This window comes from Ochotona princeps, chromosome 10, assembly GCF_030435755.1.
Source record: "Ochotona princeps isolate mOchPri1 chromosome 10, mOchPri1.hap1, whole genome shotgun sequence".
NCBI classification, from domain to species: Eukaryota; Metazoa; Chordata; class Mammalia; order Lagomorpha; family Ochotonidae; genus Ochotona; species Ochotona princeps.
In genome coordinates this window covers 23,640,481-23,662,115 of record NC_080841.1, presented here as the reverse complement: position 1 = coordinate 23,662,115, position 21,635 = coordinate 23,640,481, and the positions used below count along the sequence as shown (strand labels likewise).

At 38.0% G+C, this 21,635-nt stretch overlaps 1 protein-coding gene and 1 non-coding gene across 2 annotated transcripts in view; one reads left to right on the top strand and one right to left on the bottom strand.

Moving 5' to 3' along the window:
- The window catches only part of KCNK2 (potassium two pore domain channel subfamily K member 2), a 192,895-nt gene extending 171,975 nt beyond the window's left edge, over window positions 1–20,920 (bottom strand). The window contains exon 1 of the mRNA XM_004578644.2: window positions 20,371–20,920. Within this exon, the coding sequence (XP_004578701.1) occupies window positions 20,371–20,404 (34 nt within the window). The 5' untranslated portion in view covers window positions 20,405–20,920. The remainder of the gene's footprint in view (window positions 1–20,370) is intronic.
- On the top strand, window positions 982–1,088 carry LOC118759169 (U6 spliceosomal RNA). The gene has a single exon (XR_004996016.2). It is a non-coding gene; the product is annotated as a U6 spliceosomal RNA (small nuclear RNA).
- Window positions 20,921–21,635: the final 715 nt, after the last annotated feature.

The following is a 21,635-nucleotide window of genomic DNA, read 5'->3' as shown; positions in this document are numbered from 1 at the left end:
AGTTATGCCTACACATATCACTAAAATAAACACACACATTTTGATGTAAGATGAGCATTATGCTTTTATTTTAGTTTTTTTAAAGAAGGAAACTTCTATAGCTATGGATAATTCCCTGAGCAAGGAGATGTAGAAGTTTAGTCTAAAAACTTAAATCTATTAGATCTGATGTGTGAGATCAGATGTAAAAACGGTGAAAGAGCAATAAGCTTTGTTTTTATGTGTCACTGAAATATGTTTGACAAACACTCAGAGAATCCCCCATATAGTGCAAAAAAACTAATGAACTGATCAGCTTTTTGTGTGTTTTTCTCATTTGTCTCTCCTTGATATTTAACAAACATTTGTTCAGTGGGAATTTCAGATACAAACACTTTACAAAGGAAGTGGCATTTAGTATATGATTAAGATTTTGAGAAATGAGAGGAATAACATGAGAAAAATGGGAAGCAATCTAGGCAAGTACAAATGTGTGTGTCTGAGTATGTATGTATGAAAGCAGTGTTATCAACTGATTGCACAAGCATATATAGCTTTGAATGTCAAGACTAGCAGCACATGATAGTACCTTAAACAGTTCATGGATAATGGAATTTAAAAATTTTTGTTTTGGTACAAAAAAAGAAAGGAGAGAGAGATACATAGATATTTTCTTTCCTAATCTAATTTTTCCATAAGCTCTTAGAGTCACCCTGTATTGTTAACAACACAAGTGGACTGGGCTCCTTTAAGACTGGGCCTCTTTAGTTTATACACCAAAGTTATGAGAGGCTGACACAGATTCAGTATCATTACCTGATTCTGTAGTTACTGTTGCTCTTGTCTAGAAGTCCTTGACTAAGAATCCATCCTGAGATTCTTTTAGTCCTTACATCTGTCCACAGGGTCTCAGGGCAGGCCTTTGCCCTATTGTGTTCACACCTTCCCTAGACTGCTCATGCTACCTCTGTCCTTCCCAGAACAAAACAGCAGCCCATCCAGGTGCAGGCTTCAGCAGCACATACACTAAAATTGGAACAATACAGAGATTATCAGAATGGCCCCTACTCAGAGATGACATGCAAATTGGTAGGGCATAGTACATCCACTCAGGAGCTAGTTCTAGACTGCAGACTTAATTCTGCACCCTGCTGGGTGTCCCTGATATTGGGTGAGAAAATCTTCAAAACTGGGGATGCAAATTTGATTCCCCACTTTTGTGTCCTAATCTGAAAACCATCAAAGGGACAGAATGCAGAGGAATAGGGGGGAGGAAAAAAAGGGGCACAGCATAAAATGTAAAACGTAAGCAGCTATCTCAGATAATCTCTGAATCGAAATCAATATAACTTTGAGCCAAATATCACTCAGATTTCCTCAACTGGAAAAACTGAATATTTTGCAAACAAAAAAATTGAAAATTTTTCAGTTGTTCTGCATGCTTCTCATTGCTGGTGAAAATCAATGGGAAAGCACATTTAGGAATTCAGTGTTTGATAGAAGATGCTGGCTAGCTGATGGGTTAGACCTCAGTTGCCAACTATGTTGATAGCATAGCCATGGTCACTCACCTAGAGCACCCAATTATTGATTATAACTGTTGTGAAGCTATTTAATATAAATGTTCCTATTTCTTTTCCTCCTCTAAATGCTTCAGTGTAACTCAGTTGCCAACTATAAAATAATACTGAAGTGACATAGGTATGACCAGAGTGCAGATTTGAAAAAGTTATTCATTTACAGGGTCACTGAATCAGCTCACTCGCTCCTGCATAGGTGGATAGACAGAAGCTTCTGGGGATACACAGGAAGATGTCTTTATAGCAGGGACTGGTCAGAGCCCATTTATTTCCAAGACTAACTTTCCTACCCTATCTAGCCATACAGGACACACACAGACACACACACACACACACACACACACACACATATGTCCTGTATGTACATACACAAAGTAAGCCTTCAAGAAAGTTCCTAAAATGCAAGAAGGAACTTTCTAGAAGGAATTATCACAGTTGTCTCACAGCAGAAGCAACACCATTCCGGAAGGCTCCCATTTTAGAGCCACCTCTTTCCATTTCAAAATCTGTAGGCTGTAAAAAATCCACCTGTTATCAGTTCTACTGTCCATACTTGGCTGCTGTATAACTGCACTGATTCGCTTTTTGTTTCAAGTCATTCTTTTCACTCATGTGCCTCTACTCCCACTGATAAACACACTTACAGACTCACAGCTTTCAGGAAAGAAAGAAGAAAATCACTAATGTTGGAGTTTAAAAGCCAAAATCCTCATGTAATGATTACATGTGAAGGCCTAATGATATATGTGAAATCCAGGGTTTCTTTCATTTCCTTAATACTTCAGAAAAGATAGACTATCTGGGATAGAGAAAAGGAAAAATCAGGAAGAATGAAAAGTAGATGTTCTCCCCCCTTGGAAAGAAGCACTTTGTCTTCCTTTAACTCAAGGCCAATGCAGGCAGGAAGAGGGTTACAGATCCCCAGATAGGACTGGGGATAGTGAGAGGAATGTAAATTGATTGTGATTTTAGAACTTGCTTCAGCAGATCTCAGTAAGAGACTCCATTCGTTTAAAATAGACCATGTTCTGGGCCCAATGCAGTGGTTCAGTGAATAAAGTCCTCACCTTCCATGCACTGGGATCCCATATGGGCTCCAGTTCTAATACTGGCAGTCCCACTGCCCATCAGCTCCCTGCTTGTGGCCTGGGACCTCAGAATTCCGATGTTCAAAGGCACAAAATGATTATCCTGACTCCAGAAGAAAGAGCAAATTTATCTTTCCTCTGAGTTTTTATTTCATCTAGGCCCTCAATGGGTTGGATGGTGTCTGCCTACAATGAGTGAGGGAGGCATCTGCTTTCTCATGTCACCGATTCAAATGCCAATCTCCTCCAAAGACAACTTCACAAACCCAGATATGACACCACATCAGCTTCTGCGTGTCTCTGAAATCAGCCAGCACAATGCATCTAATCACCAACATATTCACCAAGATTAACTTTTTCCAGGTGAAATTAAAAACTTAGAATAAAATTTAAGTCCATTATAGAAAAAAATCACATTTCTTAAACTAGGTTTTTACTGCCCAAACATAGATGAAAATTACTGTAAAGTTAAAAATATACTTTAATAAGTCACTATTATCCACCAATGAAAATACATTGGCCTTTTAAAATTTGGGCTCATTTAGAATTTTCAAGATGATGATGTCTTCCCATCACCATTGATTATCCTAAAAGATAAGAGGGAAGCAGATCAGAAGACTTCTAAAAGGATGTAAAAGGTGATAAGGTGATAGTTCACATATGATCTTTTCATTGGAGTTCCCTTTTCCAACTGGCTATTTGAATGTATGTAGTAGAAACACAGCATAGAGTAGAAAGCAAGTTTTTTTTTAGGATTCACACATCTCAATGAGTGCCATCCATTAGTAATCACATGGGGAAACTATTCAAATCAAAAGGTATCAACGCTGAACTATTTTTGGTATTTCATTTTTGAAGTTGACTTCTGAGAGATAATAACAAGCCTTAGAAGACACTGAATGTTATCAGTATGTTTTTAACTAATTGACAAGCCATTCAAGAGCAGTAGACTAAATGTCTTTGTAATTGGGCTTTTCTTTGATTTTGAGTAATAATTCCAAGACTGACACACTTATTCACTACATTTGTTCCCAACCGTTATTATTGGACGTCACAGTACAGACACTCTTACTGTGAATATCAGAAACACTATACTTTTAAAGTTTGTAGAAATAAAAGAAAATGCACACTCATTAAACAAGAGAGAAAAGGAATTAGTACTATAAATTTTGAGCAGTAGCTCTATGATGACTCATGGTGAACTCAATTCTCCTGACATTTTTAAAATACAACATGGTAAAAAAAATAGGATCTTCTTTCTAAAAATAGTAATATATTTTTATATAGAGAGAAAGGGGTTTATAGGCAAGTGTTTATAGGCACAAATCAAAGACTATAACAATATCTCATCCCTTCTTCCTCCTTTCTTTAAAAAAATTGTGATACATACTTTCAAATTTACTCCATAATCATAGGTTTAATACACCACTAACATAATGTTCAACAAGTAAAAAAGTAGAACGGACCACAGGAATATAGCCAAGGGCTATGAACAACAATCAAATCAGAAGCTATTAATTTCATTCTTACCATTCAGTTTGTGTGTGTTTGTCAAAGAAAAGAAGAAAGGTATAACAGAAACATAATAGCTAGTATTCTTTGTGGATTATAACCAAATATATTGAAAGCTAGAGGATGCACAGTGAGATAAACCTCTAAAGATGACTACACATTTCTTCGATAATCTCCCCCACTCCTCCCAAAAAGTATTGACTGTGGTGAATCAGAATGTTGCCTGGCCTCAAACTTTAATTCCAACTGTACAAAGTGAATTAACTTAAATGTGTCCCAATTGAGAAGTGGAAATGTGATTTTGATAATCATGATCAGAGTGGTATTTAAATACTGAATAAACTTCAGTACACAATAGAGACCAACCAACATGGACGCAGCAACTTTTGAGTGCCAGCCATAAACAACTGACTTAGTCCTACTGGACATCTCTGCTCAATAACTTTCTTACTTAAGAGTGTTTGTTAATGGGAGAAATATATGTTTTTTAACACAAATTAATTTTTATTTATGTATGAGCTCATTAAAAAGATACAATATTTCTTCTGCAACTTATTTTGGGGGAAGGTCAACACTTTGTCTCATAGAAGGTAAAAATAAGAGTAAAGGTAAGTGATTTGGGGGTCAACACTGTGGCTCAATATGCTAAGACATAGCCTGCAGTGTCGGCATCCCACAGGGGCACTGGTTCAAGTCCCAGCTGCTCTATTTCAGATCCAGCTTCCTACTATTGCACTGGGAAAGAAGAAGATCGTCTAAGTATTTTGCTCTCCATACCCAAATGGGATACTCCAGGCTCTCATCTTTGGCCTGCCCAGCCCTAGCCACTGTGGAATCTGGGGAGTGAACTGATGGATTGAAGATCTCTCCCTCTCTCCACCCCTGCCTCTCCCTTTCTGTAACATTTCAAGTAAATACCTAATCATTTTTAAAAAGCTAAGTAATTTTATCTTTTCTGATACTTTAACAAATACTTTAAAAGTGACATTACTCTACTAAAGAAGTATTCTGTGAAAAGTGTCTAATAAATTTCATTATTAATATAAAAATTTTACGTAGTGAACTTTCTATTGGAATAGACTGTTACACACTCAATTAATGATGACAATGGAATAAGGACAAGAGAACTGATTTTATCAGATATCCAGGGCAAATTCTATCCAGTTTGCACAGTTACTCTACAAATCAAGAAGTCTTTTTTAGAATATTTTTTCCCTGAGATAGAAATGCATAATAGCAGTCAATAAGTGCACCAAACCTTCCTAAACCTTGCCAGTTACAATTCGCACCAGCAGTGTTCCCTTACTCTCCCTCTCCAACTCTCTTCTTGACATTCCCAGTCTACTGGCCATGTAGTAGTCAGAGTGATCTTCCAAATACGTAAGTCTGGTGATATCCTCTCCTTGCACGAAACAAACCAGGAAGTTCCCATTGTGTTAAGAACTGAAAACCAAATCCTTTGCTTGATGCCATGACAATCAGTGTCACAATCAGCTCTTCTGTGCCCTAGCTGTGCCTGCATTCTCCCCAGCTTCTCCCTAACTTACCCCTCAATTTCCATTTCTTAATTTTAAAGAGACCTTCTCTAAATCTCTAGTTAATTGTTTTTCTTATCACATATATAAATATTTGATGAGGTTTGTTGCAATTATTATCTTGCTCAAATTGTGCCACTTTTAGCTCATTGTAGTCTTTTAAAATTCATTTCATACTTATGAACCAATGTTTCTTGATGTATACTTGGACACATGCATTTCTCAAAGTTGTCTTGGCTTCTTTTGATGGAAAAATGACAAAACCAAAATTTTCATTCTGCAGATCTCAGTCTCAATCAAAGCCACAATTATGCTAAAAAAGACTTTCACTGCTGCCAGGGGCTGGGTAACTTTTTCTAAGTCTTTGAAAGAAAGGAACATAGCTGAGAAATACATATTTATATCTACATTATGCATGTTATATTATGCAATACTTCTTATGTTCTCAATTGGATGCATACAAACTATGCAATATTCAGAAATATCATAAGCATTTATGTTTTGTACTTTGTTTTGTGTTGCTTTAACCGAATACAGAGACATGGTAAATTTTGAAGAGCAGAAAGTATTTCCTTGAAGTTCTTGAAGCTGGGAAGAAGGAGATCATGTTACCTGTGTTGGTAAAGACTCTTTGTTCATTCCCTGGTCAAAGCCGGATCAGTGCACATGGGGACCTGCCATGAGAAGATGCTAATTCCTTCATTAGGACAGAGCCCTGGTATATTAATCACCTCTCAGCTGGCCCACCTGCCAACACAGTTGCATTTCCAATGCATGATTTGGGGCGACACATATGAATCACAGTCATAGGAAGATAAGTCATCTCGTGAGTGAGTGTAATTATTGCCCATTCAAATTCAGTTTTTAAAGCATTTAATTTCTCCAATATCCCATCTAAATTTCATGTTTTCCCTTATCAAGATTCCTGAATCTCGAGGTTGCAGGGAATGATAACAAACACCATAACTACTTATGGAATAACTTAAAATATTAATGCTAATATTACTAACAATATAACTATTGAGGGTATTGAAAATTATGATTTAATATAAGCTATCCCAATGTCCCATTTTTCATAGTTACACTATATTAACATTGTCATAGCCTATGGATATAGCAGATAATATTCTTTTCAATGTTTGATTGCAATTCTATAGGTACCAACATGTTTCAGACTCACTGTGGTATTGAAGAACCTAGATGTTTTCTGCCTTCTGTAATTCCTGCCTTAATGGCTTGGCTGGGGGCTGTGTGAACTCCAGGCCTGAGAGTCTACATGACACCCGGCAGGACACCTGGCAGGTCACGTAGGCAGACCACTCCTCAGGAAGGAGGTCCCTGGTGTTTGATAAGATCCACCGCCCTAGAGCCCATCGATTTGTATGTTTTGAAAGTTGCTTGCTTCAAACCCACCAATAGAAGCCTGCTAAATCATCACTGTATAATTAATAGCCTAAAATGTATAAGAACGCTGGGTTGTTCAACTAGGGGCTCGCTCTCTGGCTCGCTCTCTTCCTTCTTCTTGCCCTCCCTGCGAATCCTGCAGCAGCAGCAGCCTCAGCTGAGGCTGCCCCTCCCCTGCCCGGCCCTGCTGGGCTGGGGGAGGTGGCTGGGAGACCTAGGCTAACCTGAATAAACCACCTTTATGCCTTAGCACCGACTTCAGACTTGATGATTTTCTGGGAACTTCAAAATCCGGCACAACAGTATTCATTAAGCAAACAAATGAATGAAGTGCTTTATCTCCTGTAAGAAGTATATTAAAAATATCACCCAGTTCGAGAAAAGCTTGCCACTAGGCTCAGAATACTCTAGTCCCTTAAAAGTTATTTTCACCCCCTTTTACTTAACTACTACTGCATTGAGAAAAACCCTAAACAGTTTCAGCTTCTGCTTTTATTTTTTTTTTTTACTAGTATAAAGAGAATAGATTCCATGCACTCCACGGGCACCACTCCAAGAAGATGCCCATGCTCCCTTGCTCCCTGATTCCCCTATACCTCTCCCTCCCTTCTTCTCTCCGACAACATTTGGGAGAGTCATCATTTTAATTCACTCTGTATTCACAGGCTTAATTTGCCACAAATCACAAGATTCAACAAGTAGAAAAGACCACAAGACCACATTTCCACTGGAATATAAACATGGACTAAAAAATGACAGTCTAATCCCAAGGGGACCATTTCATCAGTTACAGAGGGAGAAGCGGGGGGGGGGAGCCTGAAAAGAAGAGAGAGAGAGAGACAGAGAGAGAGAGAGTGTGTATGTATGTGTGGGACAAAGACAAAGGAAGAGGGAGAGGAAGGGGGAGAAAGAGGGAGAGAGGAAAAGAGTAGAAGAGCAGAGAAAGAGCAATAAAGAGTAGGAGAGGGAGAAGAGAGGTTGACAGAGGGAAGGCAAGGCAGGGTGCGGGCAAAGGAGGTGGATGTTGTATCAGTCTTTCAATCCCCAAATGGCTATAACTTTTAAATTGACCTCCCATGCTTTCCTGTAATTACTGTAAATATTCTGAGTTATTCTGTTTGCATAACAATAAGATACTCCTTTGCTCTTCTGTTTCCACATGGAATTCGTATTTTTAAAACCCTAGCATACCCAAAGGAGATATTAGATATATGAAAATAAACAGTTATCATCTATGCTATCAAGGACAACCACCGTGTGCTAATGAAGGCATCTGCTTTGAATATTTTGCTTTTCTTGCTCTTTGCCCTATCTGTAATGACCTTCCTTTATGTTTCATCTACTCAAAAGATTAGCCCTTTAAAACAGTTAAGCAAACCCGTCTCTTCTTTTTGCAGGATCTTTGGCACGCTCATTATCTAGGAAAGAGTGGGATCTGTTTGAGTGAGAAACAGCACACAAGGTTCAGCCTCACTGAACATTTCTAAAAATAGACAGGAAGATGAAAATCAGATTATCTGTAAAGCTTTGTCTCATGAGTCCTAAGAGCTCAATTTAGCATTTATGCATGTCAGTCGATGGCAAAATGCAGCACCTCCAACACACACTGGAGTCTTATTCTACCAGGATTTTTTTAACTGTTGCCCCTACCACTGTCTATGGTCAGTGACATATTAACTCCATTTGTTTCAAAAAGGTAGACCATGTATTAGTCATTAGCTTCCCCACTAATTTAAATAGAAAATTTTTATAGCCATCAGTACTTTCTGAAAATTTTGAGGAAGAAAATTTCTGCCATTTTCAAATGACGATTACCCTGACATGGGACAACAGAAAGGTAAGAAAAAACTACAAATTAATAGTCCTCATGCATATATATGTGAAAATCCTCAAAATATTAGCCAATGTAATCCACCAATACACTGAGAAAAAAAAAAACCTCTCACAGTTTGAAGTTGATCCTCAAAAATGACTGGTTCAACCTTCAAAATTTAGGCAATGCAATTTATCACATGAATCAGTACAGGACAAAGAAAACATGTGGTCAGATAAATGGACACAGAAAACATGTTCCAAACCTTTGAAAACCATACATGGCAAACAAACACCAAAAACCCTCAGCAAATCTGGAAGGGAATTTCCTTAAACTGATAAGGTGCATCTATCAAACCCACAAAAGCCAATGAAAACAGAAAAGGCTATAACTAACGTCATAATGAAAATACCAAAATTTGGACCAAAGAAAAGATGTCTGTTCTCTTTACTCCTGCTCAGCATGGTAGTGAAAGTGCTGAATAATGCACTAAAACAGGTAAATGAAGTTAAAAGACAAAGATTGGAGGAAAAAATAAAAGCTATGTCATTGTCTCCACTCAGAGGCAGCATTATCTGTATAAAAACTGCACAAGAGATTCTAGAATTAGGAAATGAACTTTTCAAATGTGCAAGATACATGTCACTATACAGCAGATGCCTATATACTAGCAAGGAAAATTGGAAACAGACTTTTTAAAGGTATCACTTGTAACTGCCCCCAAAATGAAATACCTAACTGTGAATCTAATAAAAAAAAAAAAATGTGTACAAAACCTCTGTGAGAAAATGCACCAAACCTCTGACAAAACAAATAGAATTCAAAGAGCTTTTAAAGGGTACATGGGGGTCTGATGTGGTAGCATAGCAACTAAAGTCCTCACCTTGCACCATGTGGGTGCTGGTTCTAATTGCGGCAGCCTGTCTTCCCGTTCAGCTTGCTGCTGTGGCCTAGGAAAGCAGTCGAGGATGGTTCAAAGCTTTGGGACCCTGCACCTGGGTGGGAAACATGGAAGAGGCTCCAGGCACCTGATTTCTGATCAGCATACCTCCAGCCGTTTGCAGCCACTTGGGGAGTGATTCAATGAATGGAAGATCTTCCTCTCTGTCTCTCATTCTCTCTGTATATCTGACTTTATAATAAAAATAAAATAAATATTAAAAGAAGAGAGAGAGTACATGGAAGGCTGAGTATTGTTATGCTGTCTTCTCCAAAATGATAGCATAAATTCAACAGTTGTCCAAATCAAAATTGTAACAGAATTTTTTGTAAATACTATGAAATTCATTCTAAAATGTATGTAGAAAGGTAAATGCTTTAAATTTTTTGACAAAAAGGAGCAAGTTACTGTCCTCGCACTACTTCTTCCATTACTTTAAAGCTATAATAATCAAGATGGTATGGTATTACTGAAAGTGTATACACATACATTATTAGAAGTATCTGGCATAGCGATTAGCACAGGTTAGATTAGCACATGGCACACTGGAATACCTGGGTTTGAATCCTGGCTGCAAGTCGATTTCCAGTTTCCTAGAAGTGCAGAGGCCAGGCAGTGGGTTATGGCTCAAGTCCTTTGGTCCTTCCCACCCACGTGGCAGAATGACATTGGCATCAGCCTGATCCAGCCCACATTTACAGGAGATAACCAAAGGATGGGAGCTCTGTCTCAAATTTTTTTAAAGTAAGCAATTAAAATATTTTAAATAATAGGAAAAATAAAATCTGGGAATAGACCTAAAGAAACAGGGTCAACTGATTTTTCAAGTACAAAAAAAAGCTCTATGGAAAAATGATTTTCTTTTCAACAAATGGTGCTGAAATAAGAGAGCTTTCATATGCAAAAACAAATATTGAAACCTACATTCACACCTTTTACAAAAATACCTCAAAATGAATTATAAAATGTAAAGCATAAAATTAAAATATTCTAAAAAAACTCAAATTAGGAAATTTTCATGAAGTTAGATTTTTTCACATTTTACAGTTTATTATTATTATTATCATTTTATGATACAGTTCCATAGGATCCTGGTATTTTCCTTATCCCAGCCCCAATTTCTGCCTCCCCGCCCCCTGCCTAGTTCCTCTAGTTCCTCTATATCATTACTAAAGTATAGTTCTTCATACACAGTCATATGTCCATCATTGTGGGCATAGACAGTGGCAGAGTGTCCAGAATCCTATTGTTAAGGTACAGTGAACAGTTTCACTGTAAGTCCATCTTTGTCTGGAAGTAGAAATGCATACTACATTGTATCCTCACATCCGGATATTAGTCTCCGTTTCACAACTACTGTACATCCCCTTAAATGAAAAGTCATAATACAAAATCAACAATAGAAAGAAAAATAGAAATTAACAATGCCATGAAGTTAAATGACATGTTACTAGATATGACAGTTTCCATTACACAGCTACTATACATCCCCTTAAATGAAAAGCCACAAAACAAAATCAACATCTGGGAGAAAAAAGAAATTAACAACACCATGAAGTTAAATAACATGCTACTAAATGACTAATGTGTACCTGAAGAAATGAAAATCAAGAACTTTCTTGAAGAAAATGATGCTATTGTATGATCTATGAGTCACTGAAGAATTTAATCAGAAAAAATTGTTTTGAAGAGATGAAACTAACAGAAAACATCAAAACCTATGCGATATAGTTTCTGCTGATTTTTGTTGGTGAAGTGTGTCTCTTCTAGACAATAAAAAGATGGCTTTTGTTTTTTAATCCAATCTACTGATCTATGACGTTTGATTGAGCTTAAGCCATTTACATTCAGGGTTAATATGCATGGGTGGTACTTTGGTCCAGTCATTTTAGTAATGGGTTGTTCATTGGTTTAGTCTTCTGTTGTCATTTTACTGGGATGTTCTTCCCTTTTGCCTTTGGGTTTGTTGGGTGCTATTCCTCTTCTCCGTCAAGAGAACAACTTGAAGTATCATTTGTAGGGCAGGTTTGGAAGAGGCAAATTCTTTTAACTTTCCTTTACTGTGTAAGAATTTTATTTCATTTTCAAAGACAAAAGAAGCTTTGCTGGATATATTATCCTGGGCTGACAATTTTTTTTCTTTTAGAATCTGGAATAAGTCACTCCATTCTCTTCTTGCCTATAGAGTTTCCTGTGAGAGATCTCCTGTGAGTTTAATTGGCATTCCTTTATATATCAATTGATTTTTCTCACATGCACATTTAAGGATCTATTCCTTAGGTTCAATTGCAGACAGCTTGATGATCATGTGTCTTGGTGAAGATCACTTTTGATTAGGCCTGTTGGGAGTTCTGTGCCCCTCCTGGATCTTGTTTCCCAATTCTTTCTCTAGATTAGGGAAATTTTCCTTTATTATTTCATTAAATATATTTGTAAAACCAGTTTCTCTTTCTGCACCTTCTGGGACTCCCGTAACTCTTAATAGTGACTTTCAATTCTTGAATACTTTTTTTGGCCTGATCCAATTTTGCTTCCAGCTTTTTCCATGCTTCCCCCTGGTGACAGGAAATATCTTCCAATACTGAAATTCTTTCTTCTGCTTGCTTCATTCTATTTTGGAGACTCTCCACTGTTCCTTTAATTTGCTCTCCTGCGTTCTTCATTTCTGATATATCAGCCTTGATTTGCTTTATTGTTGCTATTTCCTGTTTAATATATTCCTTAAATTCTTTGAACTCTTGTATGTGCTTCTCATTGTTGATCAGAAGCTTTAAAATGAGTTTTCTGAATTCTGTGTCCCCCATTTTCTCGATGTCTTCCTCAGTTAAGTCTGAGGTTGGCATAGGGTTTTGCTCCTTTGCAGGGGAGTTTTCAGTAACATTCATTGTGCTTTTGTCTCTTCTTTTGCTCTTGGTCATTGTACTTCTGGTTAGCAGTCTTCTCCTTGGGGCAGGTTTCTAAGCTATGTCACCCACAGGTCTACAGTTTGATTTTACTTATTGCAGTTGGTACACAGTTGATTGCTTGCAGCCACTTGTGCCACTCCCTCAGTGAGTTCCAGGTCTGGGTTCTTGTGTCAGATTTCCACAAAGAACTCTGTAGCCCCAAATCCTGGCTCACCAATCTCCACCTCCTGTGATACTATGCTGAGGTTGCACTGTTGTCTCTGCAATCTTTCTCCCACTTCCGGTTGGAGCAGGTCCCAGGATTAGGAAGACACCAGGTGACCTATAGAGGTAGGTTGTGGGTGGCACTGATATTGCTGGAACCTGTTGGACGTTAGGTCTGGGTGTCACATGGACCTATTTTGACCCGTACAATGCCACAGCTGGTATTATTTTCCTGCAAGACCAGTGCAATCCACAGAATTCATGGCCATCAGGTCTGAGGGCCACCCAGACCTGTCTTGGGTGGAACCTGTAGAATGCCACATTGATGCAGTTCACTGAGTCAGAAATGAGTTCATTCCCAGCTCAGCGTATGCTCAGTCCTTACCCTTGCCTTTGCCTCCTTAAGCAAAATGGAGCACAATTCGGCTCTAAGGGGGCTGCCTGGGCTGTGAAATCCACCCTGTTCTTGCTATGTCTGGGATCTGCTGCTATGTCTCTGTTCCTGGTCAAACAGACCAGCAGGATGGACAGTTCTTTGTCTGGGTTTACCTCCCAAGCTCCCAGTGAAAGTCCCTTCCCACCTGGTTGCTGGTGGAGTTCTGGCTGCTGGTGGAGTTCAGATTGCCATTAGCTGAATGCCACTGGGGTATCAGTCACTGCAACACCTCACCATGGTGTCCGCTGCTTTCCTGTGTCTGTCAGTCTCCAGGAACCCCTCTGCTGTTGTTATGTCCTCTCCTATTTTCTGGTTGTGCCCTCTCTGCTTCATCCTGATTAAATGTTTCTCTGTCCATTTAAACGTGTCCTTACCCTATTCTGCCATCTTGATTCTTCTTGAAATTAGATTTTTTTTAATTGGGATTTTTTTAGATTTATTTTTATTTTTATTACAAAGTCAGATATACAGAGAGGAGGAGAGAGAGAGAGGAAGATCCTCCATCCAATGTTTCACTCCCCAAGTGACCACAACGGCCGGTGCTGTGCCAATCTGAAGCCAGGAGCAAGGAACCTCCTCCAGGCCTCCTATACGGGTGCAGGGTCCCAAGGCTTTGGGCCGTCCTCGACTGCTTTCCCAGGCCACAAGCAGGGAGCTGGATGGGAAGTGGAGCTGCCGGGATTAGAACCAGCGCCCATATGGGATCCCAGGGCATTCATGGCCAGGACTTTAGCCACTAAGCCACACAGCCAGGGTTGAAGCTAGATTTTTAAAAACTCAGATATGACACTAACAATATGAGACATAAGAAAAAAGTAATCATTCATACTACACTAAAACTAAAATATTTTTTTCTACATAAGTAGCCTAAGAGAATGAAAACACAACCTATAGGAAAAACATCTGCAAATCCTAGACCCATCAACACTCAGAATAATCAAGTTAATGACATATTTAAATAATTAATTAGCAACAATTAATCAACAACAAATAAAAAGCAAAACAAGAAAATTGTTTCCAGTTAGGAGAGAGAGTGAGTAGAACCTTCATATGTTGACTTTGGAAATATAAAATAATAAAGCCTTTCTGAAAAGAAAGCATTTTGGAAGTTTTGTTTGTTTGTTTTGTAAACTTAAATGTGGAATTACCATAAGACTCTCAATTCCACTCATGCTCACATAAAACCCCATGTTTACAGCACATGATATTGAGAACAGCATTGGTCGTAGTCACCAAAAACCAGTAACTACCTGGATGCTCTCCTTTGGTGAAGAGTATCATAAACTCTATATAATAACACACTTCTCAGGAATAAAGATGTGAAATGTTAAAAACCAGGAGGTGAGTAAACTGCACATGCATCCTGCCCATAGTGAAAGCAACCACACACAAAAGACTGTAAACTGTATGTTTTTATATATCACATGTTGGAAAAGGCAGAATCAGAGAGAGAGAAGTAAGTGTATGAGGCATTACAGACGGGAAGGCCTTGACCATACAGCGACAATACGAGGGAACAATTCTGGGCTGAAAAATCTATTCAATATCTTGATTATAGTGATGGTTGCCAAGAGACTATACCTGAAGGGTCAAAGACCTGTACACACAAAATTATTGAATGTTCCCTAATATAAATTTAGAAACAATCACACAGACATATACAAAACTAAAATGTGCCTTTTGTCAGAAGCCTATCTCAATCTGGAAAAATGGAGGACCTGTTCCTTTCTCAAAAACGAACCAACCCTTTGAAACATGAAGGAAAAAAAAATTCTCCATTAGGCTAGCACTGCATGAAACTCTCCAAAATCAACAGGTGCAAAGTGGCTAGCTGCCTTGACATACAACTGACTCACCTTGACTTCTCCCCTAGGATTTCAGAAGATCAACAGCACAATGGAAACAAAACACTTGCACATCACACTATTTAATTACCTGTAATCACACCTCCACTAGCTGGGCTCTAATTTAGTCTGTTTCTCTCACAAGAGGAAGGAATAGTAAGATAACATCTGAAGTATGTACAAGCAGAGCAAGGTCTTCTCTTGTAATCATTCCATGAAATTCAAAATATATCAAAGCCCTCTATTTCATAATATCCTCTGTAAGTCTACATTGCCATGAAATGTCACCAATACCACCAACACCAACAAACTTGTGGAGTATGTGTAATGTTAACCTTTAAATGAAAACCAAACTGAAATTTAAAAATTACATATATAAGGTTACTAATATGAAAAAGGGCAACCTAACAAATTTATAAATCACCTAGTGGTTAGTTTGCATCAGATATTTGGACCCCCACTGCCTTATGGTTCTCTGTTTCCCTCTTAAACTTACAAAACTGTAATGCCTGCTAACTAAAGCTTTCTGTGCTACCTAAGATGACAGCTGGTTATTAGGTAAAATCAACAGATACTAACTGTGCCCCAAGTCTGCAAAAGACCTATGCCTGTAAGAGGCAGCTCATCAATGTTTGAGGAGCTGTGGAACAGACTTACAGCTGATGTTATCCATTCTGACTTGAGATACATACACCCGCACCCAGAGTGCACTTATCCACATCCACATCATCTGTGCAGCCAGAGAAGATAGTCAAGAGTTTATTGATGACCTTGACTCTATTGTAAAACAAACTCCCAATCCCAAAGAGAACGGATATGAACATCTTCCTTTTCTTGAAGTATCTGCAAAATACCAATAGTAAAAATGACAGAAAGCTTCCAGGCACTCAGGTTCTTTTACATAAAAGAGCAATCCACAGACATGTGCGACACTTCAGCTTTTGTGTGCCTGACTCATTGGACCTCTGTGGATGGCACAATATAAGATAAATGTTAACTAGTACTAAGGTTTAAGCCCTCCTTATAAACTATGGAAGAAGCAGATGAATCATATATTCCTGGATAAAAGTCAGAGATGGACGGGGAGAGTCTGTGCTGTGGTGCAACAGGTTAAGCTGCTTGCTGCAAAGCCACCATCCCACATTAGCACCGCTTCGAGTTCCAGCTGCTCTACTCCCAATCCAGCTCTTTGCTAAGGCACGTGAAAAAGCAGCTGAAGACAGACCAATACCTGGGCTCTTGTTGTCCACACTGGAAACCCAGGTGGAATTCTTGGTTCCTGACTTTGGCCTGGCCCAGCTCCAAATGCAGCCATTCGGGCAGTGAATCAGCACACAGATCTCTGTGTGTGTGTGTGTGTGTGTGTGTGTGTGTGTGTATTTCTGTTTTTCCAATGTTTAAATATCAATGATAATCATTATATCAATTTAAAAATCATGATAGATGCAAAGTCTTGTTCCTTCATTTTAAACTTGTAGTTACATGATTTTGCTTAATTTTAGGGTTTGTTATTCTCACTGTGAGCAAATGGAAGGAATGTAGCACCCCTCTCTGCTTCAACAGTGAGAGAAAAATGAGTATAGGTAGAAATACTTTAGAAAATAGAATGCCATTTAGTAAGCCATTTCTGAAATGCTCTCAAACAAATAGCAATTTTTCCAGATAAAGGAATCTAAGAGCTAGATTGTTATTTCATATCTGCAATGTGTGAATACTGCTTAAGGAAGCTTCAACAGTAGGATATAGTATTATGACCAAGTGTTCTTGGAACAAATGGACACAATAAATTCAAGCATCCTAAAACACTACCCACATAAAATTTCAATTTGTATAAACACCAGAGAAGGTTGTAATAGGAAACATTTGAAGATAAACACTTTTAGCCTTTAGACTTTAAAAAAATTGTTCATGTTGCTGACTAAAGTGGATTTCTCAAGATGCTTACACACAAGTTACAAAGAAAACATGAAATGAGAAAGCAATAAGCTATTGTCAATACAGGACTTTCACTATCGTAATCTTTAGAAACTATAATGGCCAATCAAACAGATTTGGACCACTGAGCCTATGTAAAAATATAAAACAAAGGAGAACTAAACTTAATCACTTTCAATTTATTCATTAGGATTATGTTAAACAGCCAGGACTGGGCCAGGCTCAGTCAGTCAATCCAGGTCTCCTATATGAAGGTGGCAAGGGCCCAACCACTGCAGCAATCACCTGCTGGTTTTCAGGGTGTACATGCACAGAAGTAGACGCAGGACCCAAATCCAGGCACATCAATAGGAGTTGCAAGCATCCCAGTGAACTCCTGTGACACAGATACCTCATCCTACCATGCTCATTTCTTTATTGCAATTGTTGGAGCTTAGGGTTTGCAATTTCCCTGTGTGTGTTAAAATTTCATTAAATAAAGATTAAATATTTTTGGTTAAGTTGCCTCTTTGGATAGCATTTGGAAAATCGAGGAATTTGGGTTACTTCAAACTGCTAGAATTACTAGAGCTTTAAAATTAGACCCCTAAAGACCATATAGCTTAACTTTATTAAATTCCAGAAAGTTGGTATGAATAATCCAATTGTGTATATATATATATATATACACACTTCTATATATACACACACATACCTATACACACATAATATATATGTATATATGTGTGCATATATGTATATATACATATATATATATTTTTTTTTTAAGACATGATAGCTCTTCTTATACGCAGGCAAAGAACCAGAGGCTTAGCACTTGGGTAGCTTGCCCAGGGTTCAGAAGTCTATAAATGGGGGCTCTGCTCTGAATTCCAATGCACATTGCTCTGATTTAGAACATCAATCTTTGCCTTCTTGCTGTTCCTCTTATTGTGCCACATGCCACCAGTTGCAGGGAGCTCAACAAATCTCTGGATGGCTAATGATTAGAGATCCTCTTATGCCAAATAACTAACTAGAAATAATTGTAATATGCCACAAAAACTCAAGTTTTCATTTGTTATCAATACATACATTCTGATCCTGTCCTTCCGGGAGGTCTAAATCTGTTTTCCTCTTAAAGATAATACTCAAAATCATTATCATCCCACCATCCATTACTTATTTGGCTTTAAAGTTATAATCAAATGCCATCCCTTTCCTCAAAAAAAAAAAATGGAAGAAAGGAAGTGGGGGAGGGGAAAGAAAAGAGGGGTGGGGAGGAGGACGGGATTGATAAATAGAAGGAAGAAAGGGAGGGAGGAAGGAAACAAGGAAGGAAGGAAACAAGGAACGAAGGAAGAACAAAGTCCTTAGGACATCTTTTATTGCATCATTTCTTGACTGAGGTCCCAGAATTCTGCTTCGTAAATCCAGATGATTCTTAGCCTAACAATATTTTCAGATGCTGCGGGCTGATCTCCTAATTCTTAAAAGAACATTCAATTTCTGTAGAATGTCTTACTCAGACTTTGACAAGTCTGTCTAAAAGAATTACCTACAAAATACACTTCTAAGTAAGAGACTGAACAGAATTCTTAAAGGAATAATTTATAACCTGACTCATTTTTGCATAGATGATGTTACATATGATATAAATTAAGCTTATCCAAATGTTTTATTTGATTATCCAACAGTGTTTTATCTTCAAAGGTAATTGTACAGTTACTGCTTTGTCTGTTTTGATCAGCATTTCTAATCAAGAAGCAATAAAATCACATACACAGCCATTCTCACTTCCTACCTTTAGTATCAGAAGGTCATATGTTCTGTGCCACAACAAGCAACTACATCAAGTGGTTTAGAAAATCATAAATGTGCAAGCCTAGTGTTATCTGGCCTCATACTCAATGAAACAGTGTCTGTGATGAGTTTCCCTGACCTCCCTGGCACCCCCACTCAACTCCGTCCCCTCTCCTCTCACCACTCTTTTTTCACGTACTCCAAACACTCAGTCTGACTTTTCATCTACTTGCTCCTCAGTTTATTTTCACGTACCCATTCACCTAAAGCCTGCTCTTCCCATTTGAAGACCTGGCCAATGTCCAGGCCGGCATCTCAACCTGCATGAAGAGTTCAAGAGAGGTGCTAATTCCAAGTCCAAGTATAATAAAACTATCATCTCGACACTACAAGTGGTATTTACTTTAAAATCCAAACTAGTTCAAATCTGTATGACATGCCTTCAAATAAACAGTAAGTTGAATACTTATATTTAAAAAGAAAAACCACCAATATCAACCATTCCTAAATTTGAAGTTGTTAAGAAATAAGTTTAGTGACTATGTTAATACATGATATCCCTATTTTTATGTCATATCTGTCAAAATCAATTGTACTCATGGATAAATTCAAAGGGCGAAATTTCGATATAAGATGATGATTGCACAATTGTGATATTAGTCCCATTACGCAATACCAGTATTTATTCAGCACTTAAAAATATCTAATGACACACAGGCACTAAAGATGGACTTTGCTATTTTAACATTTACATGGGGCTATGCTTTTGGAAGTTTTGCTCATATTTCTAAGACCACAAAAAGTCTTACATATAGATAGTTAAGTAAGTTTCAGACCTACTTAGGAAAAAACTCCGGAAATGTAGAAAGAAACTAAATCTCAACTTCCCAAAATGTAGCTTGAAGACTTTGTTCCCCATTGCCAAGATTCTAAGCTATGTGTTCCCTACAGTATCAGTGAAATTCACTCAGGAAATAGTTAACATTCTCTTTAAATTACAAATAAATAGTGATTTCGTGTAACAACATATAAATTACAGAATTAACCACAACACAAAACCAATGTAACCATAGTATACACTATCAGAATCCAACGTAATGGGATTTATAGGCTCACATATTGATAGATTTTGCAATGCCAGAAGTAGTACATCCCACAGTGAAAGCCTGATGCAACTTAGCTGTCTCATAAAACATATCCAAATTAATGTGCAATTTATTTTAGTGTTGCAAGGTCATGTAAAAAAAATCCAGTAACTAACCCTCTATTGAAACCACCCAATGAACTTAATTACAGACTTGTCTATAATGAAGAGTCTCTACATCAAAGACTTGCTTGGAAATAAATCTACTCAGCATGATCTAGAAATTTTGAAGACAAATAATATAGTGGATTATTGCAAATATACTTACAGGAGCAGTTCCTTTTTGCCCGCGGGTTCATCATTTGGTGATGTTTTCATCAGGAGTCATGATGCTTTTGATCTTTTATGCTGCTCTTCCTCCAAGGTTTCTTGTCCGTAATTTCCAAAACAGAGTCAGTTGTACTAACAAGCCATCGTCCCATACTGTTTCCTTTTGTGTGCGAACGTTGCCCTGTAGATAGATTTCCTTTCCAAAAACACTCAAAATGAACAAATGCTGTTTTATCCAAGTGAAATGTGCTACTCAAAATCCTCTGTTTTTGCAGTTTGGTTCAGGAAAATATTCCCTGATTAGAAGGAAAAAAAAAAACTAGATTCCAGTTGCTCCAGAGAACTTAAAAGATGGAAGTTTCTTTCCCATGAATGAGGCTGTCAAAGTTGCCAGTGTCATTATTCTCACTCGTTAGTGACCCGAGTGCTATTTACACATGAAGCACCCATGTGCTGTGAGCACCCTCCCAACTGCCAGAGAGACAATATTCTGACTACATTTTCCAATCAGGCTTAGTATGCTTTGAAGTACATAGCGTTTTCCATTCCTGAAAGGACAAAGTGATCTACATTGTCAAAGTTTATTTTTAAGCTCATGTGCTTACTAAGTGCAGTGGCAACCAGGCTCTGCGCCTGCAGTGCCACTGCTGGAACCTATTAATGCAAACAGATGAATCCCTGGCAGCGTTCCCCCTAGTCTTTGGTTTATCTTTTTTACCTTATCTAAATGCATTAACATTTTGAAAATCAGAAATATTATCACTTTTCTGTACATGCTTGTTTTAATTTTATCTGCACAAAGCAACGTAACAAAGGCAAATGAGAGAAAAATTCCAACTACTTTTTGATATAGAAAGTTGGTAATTAGATTTTGCTCCAGTAAGAAGTCTGAAGGGCATTTAGAAACATAAGAAAGCATGACAAATTTTAAATAAAGGAGTGAACGACAAAGAATAAAAAAAAAGAATGGCAAAAGGCTGGAAAGGGAAGAGAGAGAAAGCAAGAGAGGGCGAGAGAGGGTGTAAGAGAGATGCTCTATTACAATAATTCTTCACATATTTTCTGATTGTTGGGAAAGCAAATTGCTCTGGTTTGCATAACCCCCTGCCAGTTCGCTCAACCCACCAGAATTAGCCCACATGTCGACTAATACTAGACTAAGACTTGTGGAAACACATTATTGCTCTATTAGAGCCAGAACAAAACATAGCTGAGCAGTGAGCAGGAGGTGGTAGGGTGACTCTGAGGTAATGCAATCCGTGC